General features: G+C 57.8%; 1 protein-coding gene across 1 annotated transcript in view; it reads right to left on the bottom strand.

Annotated features, from left to right (window-relative positions):
* Positions 1-4442: 4442 nt before the first annotated feature.
* Positions 4443-14005, bottom strand: part of Wwc1 (WW and C2 domain containing 1) — a 46645-nt gene continuing 37082 nt past the window's right edge. Inside the window, exons 17-23 of the mRNA XM_069993977.1 lie at positions 13725-13816; positions 11001-11121; positions 9330-9491; positions 8012-8104; positions 7375-7581; positions 6584-6705; positions 4443-5221 (exon numbers count right to left, since the gene is read on the bottom strand). Coding sequence (XP_069850078.1) covers positions 5155-5221; positions 6584-6705; positions 7375-7581; positions 8012-8104; positions 9330-9491; positions 11001-11121; positions 13725-13816 — 864 coding nt within the window. The 3' untranslated portion in view covers positions 4443-5154. The remainder of the gene's footprint in view (positions 5222-6583; positions 6706-7374; positions 7582-8011; positions 8105-9329; positions 9492-11000; positions 11122-13724; positions 13817-14005) is intronic.

The following is a 14005-nucleotide window of genomic DNA, read 5'->3' as shown; positions in this document are numbered from 1 at the left end:
AAGCGGAAGCCGCCGTCGGCCGGAAGCGGAAGCCCCGCCCTCCGCGCGCCGCCCGGCGCCGCGCTCTCGGCCGCCCTCTCGCGGGAGCCGGCGGCACCGCACCGCGAGCGGCGCGAGGAAGCAGGGGCGGGTAGAAGAGACGGGCGGGCGGACGGACGGACGGACGGGCGGGCGGGGGTCGGAGGGGAGAGGCTCCGTCCGCCGGGCTGGAACCGCGGCGGGCCGAGTGCGCTCGACCCCAGTTCATGGAGGCCCAGAAGGTGGCTGGGGACGGCGTGTCCGCGCGTGTGCACGCGTGTGAGTGTTCGTGTGCACCGTGTGTTCATGCGTGTGCACGCGTGTGAGTGTTCATGTGCACCGTGTGTTCATGCGTGTGCACGCGTGTGTTCATGTGCACCGTGTGTTCATGCGTGTGCACGCGTGTGAGTGTGTTTGTGTGTGTGCACACGTGTGATAGTGTGTACTCGTGTGTTCACACACAAGGTGGACGGGGCCCTTGGTACACGTGTGTGACAGTGTATCTGTGCTGTACATGCGTGTGTACACACACACAAGGTGGACAGGGCCCTTGGTACACGTGTGTGACAGTGTATCTGTGCTGTACATGCGTGTGTACACACACACAAGGTGGACGGGGCCCTTGGTACACGTGTGTGACAGTGTATCTGTGCTGTACATGCGTGTGTACACACACACAAGGTGGACGGGGCCCTTGGTACACATGTGCTTTGACACACAGCCGTCCAGGCAGTTGAACACGTTTCAGTCTCTCAGGAAGTCTCTGGCAGACAATTCACATTTGTAGCTAGGCCGGTGCTGTGGGGTGTCTGCAGTCCCAGCTCCTGAGGAGGCCAGGGCAGGGGGAGGCGGGGTCCAGGGGTCTGCGATCAGCAGGGGTGACGCAGCAAGTCCATGGCATGATCCTCACGGACCGGTGAGCAAGTCAGCATGCTACACAGTAAGGCCCACAGAGAACCAGAACCCCTGGGGGTCCCGACCTCTCCTCCCCTTCCAGGAAGCTGATGCTCTCAGATTCCACCCACAAGCAACATGGGGCCGTGTCTCTCCGCCAGCCTGGGCACAGTGCCCTCTGCTTGCTGATCAGGACAAGACTGCCTTACTTCTCAAGGCTGGATAGTATTCCACTGCACATGTGCTAAACTAAGCTCTTGAAAAACAGATACAAGAGTGATGAACCAGGCATTTTCAGAGGGAAGGGATGGGAGCTATCTCCTCCCATCTGCCCTTCCCACCCCACCCTGACAGAATAGCCGTGCCCACGCTTGACTGCTGGGCACCCCAGAATTTTGCTGGTACTAGGGTTCGAACTCAGGAGCGTGTGCATGCCAGGCAGGTGCTCTACCACTTTGGCCACGCTTGGCCCTTCTCACTTTTTTTTTGCGTTGGGTCTCATGTTCAGCTGTGTCAACTACAAGGGCCATCCTCTTCCCGTGGCTCCTTCGTTTGGTGGCCAGAGGTTCATCTTAGGAAACACGCTTTTCTTGAAGTGACCTTTGTTCACGTCCTGTTAAGTTTATATCCTGGGCAAAGGAAAAGATCCCAAGATTTTCTTGTGGATGGGAAGATAAGAAATAAATAAAAGGAGAACTAGGAAGCCGAATTTCCAAGCCAATCGACTGGGGACCTGGAGATGGAACCCAACTCCCGCTATCCAAGACCCACGGGTCCCAGAGGGGGCCGCTGGTCACCCAGGGTGCAGACAGCGCCTTTGGGAGCAGGGCCTGAGGCAGAGCAGAAACGGCGACGGTACTGAGGAGACGCGGGCAGAAGACAGACAGTGAACCAAACCTTGGAGGGGGAACGGAGCCACTGCCCGTCACGCAAGGCTGGTGCTCGTCCACTCAGTGGGAACGAGATGGCTCCGTGCCAACCCCAAATTTCTGTTGAGCCCCAGTACCTCAGCAGGCCAGTGTTAGTTGGGTGTCCAGGAAGGTGTAGAGATAAGGTCATGGCCGCTGGAAAGTCCCCTTCAGTCGGAGGCGTCCTGGTGTCTGGCAGGGGAAGAATTCAGGCAAGAGTTGACTCACCTGGAAAGAGGATCTGGAAAGGAGAGCTAAAGACAAGATTAGAGACCTTTCTACCTCCCCAAGTTATATGCAAATAGAGGCCATTGAGTCTGAGGAAATAGAGGAGCAGAAAAACCAACCAACCAGCTCCTGTATTCCCTGAGGGCATGGGAAGGAAGGCTCTGGCTTAAAGACCAGGGCTGAACAAAGCACCGGTAGTTCACACAGGCTTGTAAGTGGTAGAGTTCTCTCAGTCTGGGTGTGCTGTCACATCTTAACCCTGCGGGACTGTCCAACATCCCGGGAATCCAGACTTTCCTGGAAGCCCCTTCCAGTTGGGGGAGGTGCACAGGGAGGCCAGCACGCCCCCTTCCCCTCCCACACACACTTGGCACGGGTTCTGTGTCAGGCCTGCCTTAAAGTACATCTTCCCCAGGAAGGCTGGAAAGGCCGAGTCAGGTGGGAGGAAGAAGATAGCCCAGGGGCTATGCACATCTCTCCCTGCAGGGAAAAAGCAGCCCCAGACTTGAGGTTGAAGGGCCAAGGTGAGTACGGTTCAGCTGGACACCATGCAGGCTGTGTAGGCCAGACTGTCATCCAGTGAGAGAATGCACGGTAAGGAGTCTTTAGTAGAAGGCCAGCACCGTGGTGAGTGCCTGTAATCCCGGCTACTTGCGGAGGCTGAGACTACAGCCGAGGCCCAGCCAGACCCCGTCTCAACCAACCAGCCTGGTGCCGGCCTGTTACCCCAGTGGGGCAGGAGGTCTTAGACAGGAGATTGTGGTCTGTGAGTGCTATGTGGTCCAGTCTGGACTTGAACCTCCGGAGTCAAGCAATGCTCTGGTCTCTAGTAGTCAAGACCATAGGCGGGAACAAACATGCCCAGGAGCTGTTGGCCTGGCTGACAGGCAGGAAGGAGAGGTGACCAGCGTGGAGACAAAGGCACCTCCTAGCTCTGGACAAGAGAGAGTCATCTTCGGGACTTCTAGACTTGCTCGCTGGCCTGGGCCCCTCCCCTGCTGCCCCCCCTTCCTCCCCCTCCCCTCCTCGAGAAGCACAATTGACAGTGGAGAGAAAGAAGACAGGATTCGCGGGCAGATGGGCTCGCTGTGTGTGAGTGAGCGGGGGCCATTCATCTCACATTTCCGGGCTGGCTTCCAGAAGATTCCAGAGGGACACCTGCGTGACTCCCAGGGGGACACTGCTAATGGACTCTTCAGCGTCTCCCACAGCGACAGCACTGTTGGCGGTTCACCAGTGGCTGGTTTCCACGGAGACCTTCCCAGCCCGGCCGGAAGCCACGCTGGGAACGCGGGCTGGCCTGGGGCTGGCGCTGCCCGCGGGGAGGCGGCCAGGGCTCTGCTCTCGGCAGCCGCTCGAGACCTCGCTGAGCTCAGCCGTGCGCGAGGATCGAGGTGTTCCCTGGGCCCGTGATCCAGCTCGCCAGAGGGACCACAGGCAGAGCAAGGAGAAGGAATTAAGTTAGATGCCCCCCCCCCCCGGGCCTGCCGCCGCCTCTCTGCAGGCTGCATTTCCTTTCTTTTTGGTGTGTGTGCCAGTACTGGGGTTTGAACTCAGGGTTTCATGCTTCTGAGCCTTTTCTGCTCAAGGCTGGTGCTCTACCACTTGAGCCACAGCTCCGCTCTGGCTTTTTGCTGCTGAATTGGAGATAAGAATCTCCACCGACTTTTCTGCCCAGACTAGCTCTGAACCATGATACTCCTGAGTAAGTAGGATTACAGGTGAGAGCCAAAGGTGCCCACCGGGACTTACTTTTCTAACCATAATAGCCCCCACGAAGCCAGACCACAGCCAGAGACAGCTCTGAAAGGAGAAAATGCTGTGAGGCTTACGTCCTCCGCTCCTGGCTAACATCCCAGCCACTCAGGAGGCTGAGATCTGAGGATTGCGGTTCAAAGCCAGCCTGGGCAGGAAAGTCTGGGAGACTCTTTTTTTTTTTTTTTTTTTTTTTTGTCGGTTGTGGGGCTTGAACTCTGGGTCTGGCGCTGTCCCTGCGCTCTTCAGCTCAAGGGAAGTGCTCTACTGCTTGAGCCACAGCGCCACTTCCAGTTTTTGAGTGGTTTTTATTGGAGATAAGAGTCTCACAGACTTTCCTGCTGGGGCTGGCTTTGAACCGTGATCCTCAGATCTCAGCCTCCTGAGTAGCTAGGATTACAGGCATGAGCCACCGGCACCCGGCTGGGAAACTCTTATCTCCAATGAACCACCAAAAAAGCCAGAAGCAGAGCTGTGGCTCAAGTGGTAGAGCGCCAGCCTTGAACAAAAAGCCAAAGAAGAAAACAAGGTCTCATGTTCCAGCTCCAGGCCCAGCACCCCTCCCCCAATAATAACAACGAAAACATCTGGGAAACCCAGAAGCAAGGGGAGGGAGCCGAAGAGATGGGGGGCAAAGTCTTCCGAAAAGGCCACTTTATTGATGGACATGAAAGCAAACGGCGTTCTCCACAGCCCTCCCCGCACCGGTCAGTGGTTTCACTGGGCCTGAGACCCACGCGGCCTGTCGCCAGCCGGGGCAACGCCGAGTCAGGTGACCACGCCGGCTCACCAGGAGCCAGGACACACCTCAGAACCCCCTGGTGGTGTCTGTGCTCGGGCTGACATTTCTGTTCTCCATGGCGTACAAAACCCGTGCTGGAGGGAAGGTCAGGTGTGCTGCTGCTGTGGCGTTTGCCGGACCCCGACGTCCGGGGAGGACTCCCGGGCCGGAGCCTGACTTCTTATTGCGATCCAGCCTCTAAAACAGGCGAGGCCGGGCTGAACGGCTGGCAGGAGAGCCGCGAGGGACGCTGCTACAGCTCATTTAAATTCTCTTTCCCAAAAATACACTCCTAAATATACAAACTATACAATCTGGTCACTTAATGCTGTTTTTTTTTTGTATTTTTATGTTTTTCTCCCCCTTATTAATTGTTTAGTGTGTATGTTTTAATCATCATCAGACCCAGCCTAGGAAAACAAACAAACAAACAACTGTGTTCATCTCAAACCAACAAGAGTGCTAGAGGACTTGTAGCTCGGTTCCTTCATATAACCACACATAAATACGTTCGCCACAGGGGGGCGCTGGCGGCCTGCCCGTGGGACACGGGAAATACTTTTCTGGCGATCAGACGTCATCTGCGGACAGGGCTGGAATGTGCAGCCGGGGCCGGGTGAAGAACGCCATCTTCTCCCTGGGAAGGCAAAAGCCGGGCCTCAGCCGGACTCCAGAGGCATTGGCGGCAGGATACATCTTTGCGTGTGGGTGCTAGGAGGGGACCCAAGGCCGCCTCTGCCAGGGAGCCACGCCTCAATCCCGGGCCACACACAGTCTCTGTGTGGGCGCTTTCCGTTCTGGGTACCGCAGAACGAGTGGGAACCATCACAAATGTATAGACCAAGGCTGCGACACATACCTGTAAGTCCCAGATACTTGGGAGGCCGAGGCCGGAAGATCTTGAGTCACAGATTTGCAACCAGCCTGGGCAACACGGTGAGATTCATCCGCCCCCCGCCCCCCAAATGGTACTGACACGGACAGATATCCCCTGTAGAAAGATGGGGTGGGGAGGGGTGGAATCTCCCAATTGAGAGCCACTCTCTCAGGGACCCATTAACATGGCCAACTGCCATCTGCTCAAAGCAGGGGCCCTGGACCCCTCCCAACATTTGCTCTATGAGATCCAGCTCATGCTTGTAACCCTAGCTACCTGGAGGCAGAGAAGAGGAGACTCACAGTTTGAGGCCAGCTAGTCTGGGCAACAAAGTGTCTGGGTCCCCATCCAATAGCTGGACAAGGTGGCAGCTGCTGCCCTAGCCACACAGAAGCCGGAGCTGAGGAGGACTGCGGCTCCAGCTGAACGGGGCCTATCGCAAAACCACCGGGGCACACAAGGCCGGGGCCCGGCTAGGCGGAGAACCTGCCCGTCTACCAGCAAGTGCACACCCCAGCGCTGCCGCCGAGGCAGAAAAGGCACGTCCACAGAGCCACGCGGACCGCAGCGCCTCCTCAAGGGTTTATATTCCACAAGAGGGTCTTTTGGGCTATCTGTGCTGTGTCGTCTGGTTTTTTAGTTTTTGAGTCAGGGCCTTGGGGTCTTGCTGTGAGAGTTGAGTAGCTCAGCACGCCCGAGGGCTGGGGTGGCAGGCCTGCACCCCACGCCGGCCTCAGGGGACTCCTTGTTAGTACCCACGCAAACACAGCATCCTCATCAAAGGCCAGCGCAGATCCACCCGCAAGGCCCTCTGGGGGCGGGAGGCCCCGCGTGGGGGCTTGGGTGGGAGCCCCCGCTCGTCCGTTTAGTGTCCACCCCCTGGCCGGTCCTCGTCAGTAGCCGCGTGGGAGGTGCCGAGGGGAAAGGCCAGGCAGGGGGCTGGGAGGACCCCAGCATTAGCACGCCAGGCCGGGGCTGAGGCTCGTGGCTGGCGGGAGAGCCCGCGGCGCGGGGTGCAGCTTGGCAGACGGCAGGCATCGGCGGCGGCGGCAGCCCCGGCTCTGCCAGCGCTGGCTGGGGGGACTGAGGAGGGCAGGCCGTGCAGGGCAGGGGGGCGCTCACCTGAAGGACCGCACCTCTGGGGGCTCCTTGTGGCTCTGGCCCCGGAGTCTGAGCACATCCTTGGCAGCCGACCTCAGCATCTTCTCCGTCTGCAGCTCGGCCCTCTGCTCCGTGCTGTCCACCTGCAGCGCAAAGCCAGCGGGGAGGCCCTGGGACACGTGCCTTTCCACGCCCACAGCCCGCAGCCCCCATCCTAGCCACTGGAGGGTCGAGGCCAGCCCAGGCAGGAAACTTGGCAAGACCCCTGGTCCACCCCGGGGGTCAAGAAACAACACACCTGTCATCCCACGCTACAGGGGAGGCAGGAAGAGAGAAAAGAAAACGAGCCTGTGTGTGTGTGTGTGTGTGTGTGTGTGTGTGTGTGTGTACATCTGCCTTCCTCTATGCACAGTGCATTTCTAAGTGACCAAGGCTCACGGTGTGGGATAAGAGACTTCATGACCACCAAGTGCCCGCAGCTCACGCCTGTCACCCCAGCTACTCAGGAGGCTGAGATCTGGGGATCGTGGCTCAAAGCCAGCCTGGGCAGGAGATTCTCATCTCCAACGGACCACCAAGAAGCCAGAAGTAGTAAAGCGCCACCCTTGGGAGAGAAAGCGCTCAGGGCCGGTGCTCAGGCCTCGCGTTCAATCAAGCCCCAGCACTGGCGCAAAACCCACCGCCAAAGCTGTGTGTGGACGCGAACGTGTCACCGGGAGCCCTGGTGGGAGCGGGCCTCGTGTGGGGGGCCTGGGGGCCGGCCGGCAGCGGGGGCGGCAGCCTGGGGGGCAGACGGGGCGGGAGGGGCTCACCCTCCGCTCCAGCCGCTGGCGCAGCTGCGGGGGCAGCTCCCGCTCCCCCAGGCTCCGGGCGCGCTCCAGCTGCTCCTTCAGCTCCCTCAGCGCCGAGATCTCCTGGGTCAGCTGGTGGTGCCAGCTCCGCGTGGCCTGCAGGTCCAGCTCCAGGTCCAGCAAGGTCTGGAGCGGGCGCTCGGGGCGCAGGGGCTGGACGGATGAGGGCTGCGGGAGTGGGGGACGCGGCTCCGTCACCAGGGAGCCCCCGGCCCTCTCTTTCCAACCGCAAAGGGCCCCCCACCCCCGACTTCATCTGCAGACTCTCACACCTCCCGAACCCCGCCTTCTGCAATCCCCTGAGCACTGAGCATGGCGACATCACCACCCTCGCCTTTGGCCATCCCGTGCTGCATCCAACCGCACTTGTGCTCTGAGGCTGGAGGAGCAGGAGCAGGAATCCACCCAGCCCACCTGCAGGGGCAGTCACGTGACCTACAGCTGACCAATCAGAATCACACGTTTGCCCCTGCCCCATCCATCAGCAGGTAAACTGTGGCTGTGGCCGCACAGGTCCACTGGTCCACACGCCAGCCTCACCCCAGGATGGAGGGGGGATGGAGGAGGGCAGGGCGGGACCTTCCGGGGGACCCTTTACCCTCTTCATGCGGACGCTGCGTCTCTCCAGCGAGTTCCGAACGAAGGCGGGCTTTTTGGACAGGGTAGAGCTGTCACTGTCGCTCCGGTTCAGCTGGGAGACATACACAATCCAGCATGGTAAGAAGACCTTCTAGAAGGTTTTCTGGGGGGGTCACCCAGCCCGGTCCTCCCCTCCTGCGCTGCCCAAGGCCCGAGGGGTCACTCAGTCACACAGCACCGAGGCAAGATGCACAGTGCTCTGGCCTGGCCCCACGCTGAACGAGACGGGGTTCCTCACCGCCTTCTTCCAGCCCCCCCCTCATCCCCCAGGGACGCTGGTAATGCTCTTATGGTCTGGGCTGAACAGCTGGTTAAGAGAAGCCCCCACCCCCCACTCTAAAATTAACTGCTGTGGGAAGAAAACAGGGTTGGGAAACAGAGTGCCCGCCTGTAGTCTAGGGACATGGCAGGAGAAGATCTCATTAACCAGCAAAAAGCTGAAAATGGTGCTGTGGCTCAAGTGTTAGAGCGTAAGCCTTGAGCACAAAGCTCAGGGACAGCGCCCAGGCCTTGATTCTAAACTCTAGAGCCAGCACGAGTGTGTGTGCACGCGCACACACACACAGAACAATAACAACAAAAATTACCAATGTTTCTCACTACTGACTCTTATTTTCTCCCAAAGTTTATATACATTTCTGGGCCTGGGCGCTGTCCCCCAGCTCTTCAGCTCAAGGTGAGCGCTCTACCACTTGAGCCGCAGCGCCACTTCTGGTTTTCTGGTGGTTCATTGGAGTTACGAGCGTCACAGCCTTTGCTGCCTGGGCTGGCTAGGATTACAGGCTTGAACCACTCATGCTCAAGGATGGCCCTCTACCACGTGACCAGAGCTCTGATTCCGATATGTGCACTTAAAAGAAATTTCTCAGTGAGCCAGGCGCTGGTGGCTCACCCCTGTCATCCTAGCTACTCGGGAGGCTGTGATCTGAGGATCCCAGTTCAAAGCTAACCCAGGCAAGAAAAGTCCGTGAGACTCTTATCTCCAATTAAGCACCAGAAAACTGGAAATGGCGCTGTGGCCCAAGTGGTAGAGGACTCGCCTTGAGCTGAGGCACTGAGGGACAGCGCCCAGGCCCCGAGTTCAAGTCCTACAACCAACAAAAAAGTGAAAAATGAAGTCATCTTCTCCCTCCGGCCTGGCGCCGGCCTGCATGCGGACATGTGATTTTCCTTCACCAATAATCACATCCCCCCTCTGATGAACCGGGAGGCAGAGTCCTGTGAAGAGACTGCCACGCGGGGACTCGGAGGCTGGGCGGAGTCGGGGGTCCACTCACCCGGCACACGTACTGGCTCTGGGGTCCCGGGGAGAAGGTCTTGGAGCGGATGATGGTGCTCCCGCGGAGCAGCGGCCCAGATGAGGGGGGGCCCGTCCGGTCCTTGGGCCGCACCACCATGGGGGGCGGGGCCGCAGTGTCCGTGTTGGTCTCTTTGTCCACCTGGGGGCCGGCAGGGAGTCAGCAGTGTTCACCCCGAGTCTTCAAGCCCATTCTGCCAGGATGGTCCCCAGGGCTGGGAGTGCAAATCCTCCCTTGGTAACCATCAGAGCCTGGGCTCCCCGAGTTCCCACGGCTTCCCCCCCAGCCTCCTCTTCCCCCAAGAGAACTGCTGGAGAGCTTTCTGGAACTACAGGGAGGGCTTGTAGGTTTTCCTCCTGTCTCCGCACAGCGCTCTCCAGCAATCACGCACGGAAACACCGGAACGCACATGCTATCCTCCAAGAGGCCGCACTAATACCTTGGCCCTGCACCCCGGGACCCTGCGTGAGGGTGCACAGGCTTGGGGGGGGCACAGGCACCCCCCGCGGCCGGCACTCAGAATGCACGAGGTCGTGGATGCAAATGCTGCGCCGCAGCGTCCAAGCGGAAGCCCACAGAGGCCCAGGAGCCGAGACCCGCTTTCCCCAAGCAAAGACGTTGGCTCCCTGCGGGCTCTGGTCCCACTGGGCATGGCTGGGGACGACAGGAAACCCCTTTATGCTCAGATTTCTCACGTGTGGTTCAGACCAAGTGTGGTCTTAAAAAAGTGCAAAGCAATTTCTAAAACCAAACTTTTGTTTTTGGTCCGGTCATGGGGCCTGAACTCTGGGCCTGGGCGCTGTCCCTCAGCTCTTCAGCTCAAGGCGAGCGCTCTACCACTAGAGCCACAGCGACTCTTCCAATTTTCTGGTGGTTCATTGGAGATAGAGTTTCATGGATTATTTTCCTGCACGGGCTGGCTTTGAACTGCGATCCTCAGATCTCAGCCTCTTGTATAGCTAGGATGACAGGCGTGAGCCGCCGGCGCCCGGCTCTAAAGCAAAACTTTTAAATTCCCTCATGTGCACTGCACAGTTCAGTGGATATGGAGAAATACTCGGCCAGTCTTGAGTTTTTATCAGGTGTGATTTATGTGTGTGCATGTGTGTGTGCACGTGTGTATGTATATATGAGCTGGTCCTGACTGGGGCTTGAACTCAGGGCCTTGTGTTTTTAATTTTTTTAAAAAAAATTATCTTTCATTAGTGGGACAAAGGGCTTCAATCCACATGTCAGCTTACAAGCAAAAAGTATTTTTTTCTTGCCAGTCGTGGGGCTTGAACTCAGGGCCTGGGCACTGTCCTTGAACTTCTCAGTGCTCAAGGCTGGCGCTCTACCACTTCAGCCACAGCTCCACGTATGGCGTTTTTGCTGGATAATTGGATGTCAGAGTGTCATGAGCTCTTCTGCCCAGGTTGGCTTTGAACCCTGACCCTCAGATCTCGGCCTCCTGCGTAGCTAGGATGGATGACAGGCGTGAAGGAGAGAGGGGGCAGAGCCGAGGCCTCCATGTACTTCTCCAAAACTACCTGAGGCGCGGGAGGCCGGTCGAGGCAGCTGGCGCGGGCTGCCATTCCTCTCGGAGGTCCTGGATGCAGAGGGGGGGACCCCGTCTCCATGTCCAGGCTGTTCCCCAGGCCCCCAACTTACCTTCAACGCTGGCTGCTCATCCTCAGCCAGAGAGGCTTTCCCGGAGAAAACGCCCTCTTCTCCCTCCTCTTCCTCCCCCTCCTCGGGCACAGCCTCGTTCTCACTGGTCTCCTGCGTCCTCCTGTGACACAGAACACCCGGCTCACCATCCAGAGCTGCACCTCGCCCTTCCGGCCGGCTGCCACCCGGGGCCTGGCGTCTGCACACACGGTTGTTTAAAAGGATCCCCGGGTTAGAGCCGGGGCTGAGCAGAGCATTTGTGACCCTGGGTTCTCTCTGGTGAGATCCAAAACGCAACACCTAACCAATGAACTGGCTGGGCACTGGTGGCTCACACCTGCGGTCCTAGCTCCTTGAAAGGCTGAGATCTTTTCCTCTTTTTGTCTGCGATTGGGACTCAAGCTTCACACCTGATCCCTTCACTCATTCATTGGCTGGCGTTCTACCAACTGAACCACACCTCCAACCCCAGGGGCTGGTTCTTTTCTTTTTTTTCAGATCTGAGGATCAACATTCAAAGCCATCCTGGGAGAGAAAGTCCATGAGACTCTTTGTCTTTTTTTTTTTTTTTTTTTGTCAGTTGTGGGACTTGAACTCTGGGCCTGGGTGCTGTCCCTAGCTCTTCAGCTCAAGGCGAGTACTCTAGCGCTTGAGCCACAGCGCCACTTCCAGTTTTCTGGTGATTTATTGGAGATAAGAGTCTTATGGACTTTCCTGCCTGGGCTGGCTTGGAACCACAAGTCAGATCTCAGCCTCCTGAGGAGCTAGGATTATAGGTGTGAGCTACTGGAGCCTGGCCTCCATGAGATTCTTTTTATTTTTTTATTTTTTTTATTTTTGTCGGTCATGGGGCTTGAACTCTGGGCCTGGGCACTGTCCCTCAGCTCTTCAGCTCAAGGCGAGCGCTCTACCACTTGAGCTACAGTGCCACTTCCGGTTTTCTGGTGGTTTATTGGAGATAGGAGTCTCACGGTCTTTCTTGCCTGGGCTGGCTTTGAACCGCGATCCTCAGATCTCAGCCTCCTGAGTAGCTAGGATTACAGGCGTGAGCCACCAGCGCCCGGCTCCATGAGATTCTTGTCTCCAATAACCACCCCAAAACCAGGAGTGAAGCTGTGGCTCATGTGGTAGAGCGCTAGCCTTGAGTAGAAAAGCTTGTGGACAGGAAGTGGCGCTGTGGCTCAAGTGGCAGAGCCCTAGCCTTGAACTGAAGAGCTGAGGGACAGACAGAGTTCAAGACTCACAACAACAACAAAAAAAAAAAAAAATTAGAGAAAAAGCTTGGGGACAGTTCAAACCCCAGGACAGACTCTATCTATCTATCTATCTTTCTGTCTGTCAGTTTGTCTTTCTATCTATCTATCTATCTATCTATCTATCTATCTATCTATCTATCTATCTATCTATCTATCTTTCTGTCTGTCAGTCTGCCTTTCTATCTATCTGTCTATCTATCTATCTATCTATCTATCTATCTATCTATCTATCTATCTATCTTTCTGTCTGTCAATCTTTCTATCTATCTAACTATCTATCTATCTATCTATCTATCTATCATCTATACACACACATGCACACACACATATACACACACAGAAGTATAACTGGACACTGCTGTGCCGTGTCTACTAAATGCAAAACACACTGGGCCCTGCAGTGACACATATGACATCTGTCCTGGACAGACAGACACCGCGTCCCTGGGCGAGGAGGCAGTATTCCTGTGAGGAGTCTGATGACTGTCTCCTGTGTGTATTCAGTACTCTGAGCTCTGTTTTGTTTGTGGATCTTCCAAAAATCACCACCACCGGCGGCAGCAGCAACCCCCCTCCCCCAAATCCTGCTTTCTGGCCCTCTGCTCCGGAGGACTCCAAACAGAGCAGAAGAGGTTGGCACAGAGGCACGCTGGGCTGTGGTGAAGGTGGTGGGAGCGGGTCAGGAGGGGTGGGTCGGGGGTCTCGGGGCCACCCCAGGACCCAGGGCAGCGCCCAGCCCTGGGGGAGGGTGTGTGGATGCCAGCAGCAGCAGCTGCCTTTGTGAGTCAGGGGCCGGGGAGTTTGAGTGGCAGGAGGTGGGGAGCCGGGGGCCGCGGGGGGAAGCGAACAGAAGGCCGTTGCTAGGAGACAGCTGGAAAAGTCCTCACACAAGCTGGGAATCGGGCTCACACCAACTGATCTGGTGCCAGGTTCGCAAAGACAGGCAGGACCGGGCCTATTTCTAGCGTCAGGGCTTCGCCTGGGTAAAGTAGAATACAGCGCAGTCCCGGGGTGCCAGGGCAGAGCAGGGGCTAGCTAACGGCGGGGGGGGACACCAGGCGGAACACACAACAACCCCAGGCGGCGTGTGTGGCCTTGCTCGCAGGGCACCCAGAGCCCCGCAGCCTGCGGGGCCGATGCCGCCTGGAAGGCTCCTGGCACCTTGTGAATGTGGAAGAGCGTCATTATCTGCGGCTGGCACAAATGCCAGGGAAAGCACACTTCCGCTTCCACAAAGGAGGTGGCACACAGGCGTGGCCGGTCACACACCCGTGGAGAACCGTGTGCACGGCCAGAGCAGACTGGACGACAGCGGACTCGAGCTGGGCTGCTGTAAGCGGACGAGGACTTCCTCTTTATGTGTATTATTTGCCCTCTGGTCCCAGCCCCCCCCCCGATGTCGTGGTGTCCAGGGATCCCATCCATCGCCCCATCGCTCCCCAGGCCTCAGGAGTCTGCCCTCACTCACCAGCCGTCCTCCTCCGCCTGAGCGCCGGCCCGCTCTCCCTGCCTCTTCCTCAACTCCACCACGGTCTGTTCCAGCAGCGCGGACACCGCATCCTGCAGAGGAAGAGGCCATCAGTCACTTAGAAACCGGAACGACGGGCCTTTGGGCTGGGAAGGTGGCCTAGTGGTACAGTGCTTGCCCAGCATGCATGAGGCCCTGGGTTCAAATCCTTAGGACCGCATACACAGAAAGATCCAGAAGTGGGGCTCTGGCTCAAGTGGTAGAGTGCTAGCCTTGAGCAA

Source organism: Dipodomys merriami, unplaced genomic scaffold, assembly GCF_024711535.1.
Source record: "Dipodomys merriami isolate MVZ:Mamm:240054 unplaced genomic scaffold, mDipMer1.0.p SCAF_44, whole genome shotgun sequence".
NCBI lineage: Eukaryota > Metazoa > Chordata > Mammalia > Rodentia > Heteromyidae > Dipodomys > Dipodomys merriami.
Note: the sequence above shows the minus strand (reverse complement) of the source record. Positions and strands in the feature narration are given on the sequence as shown.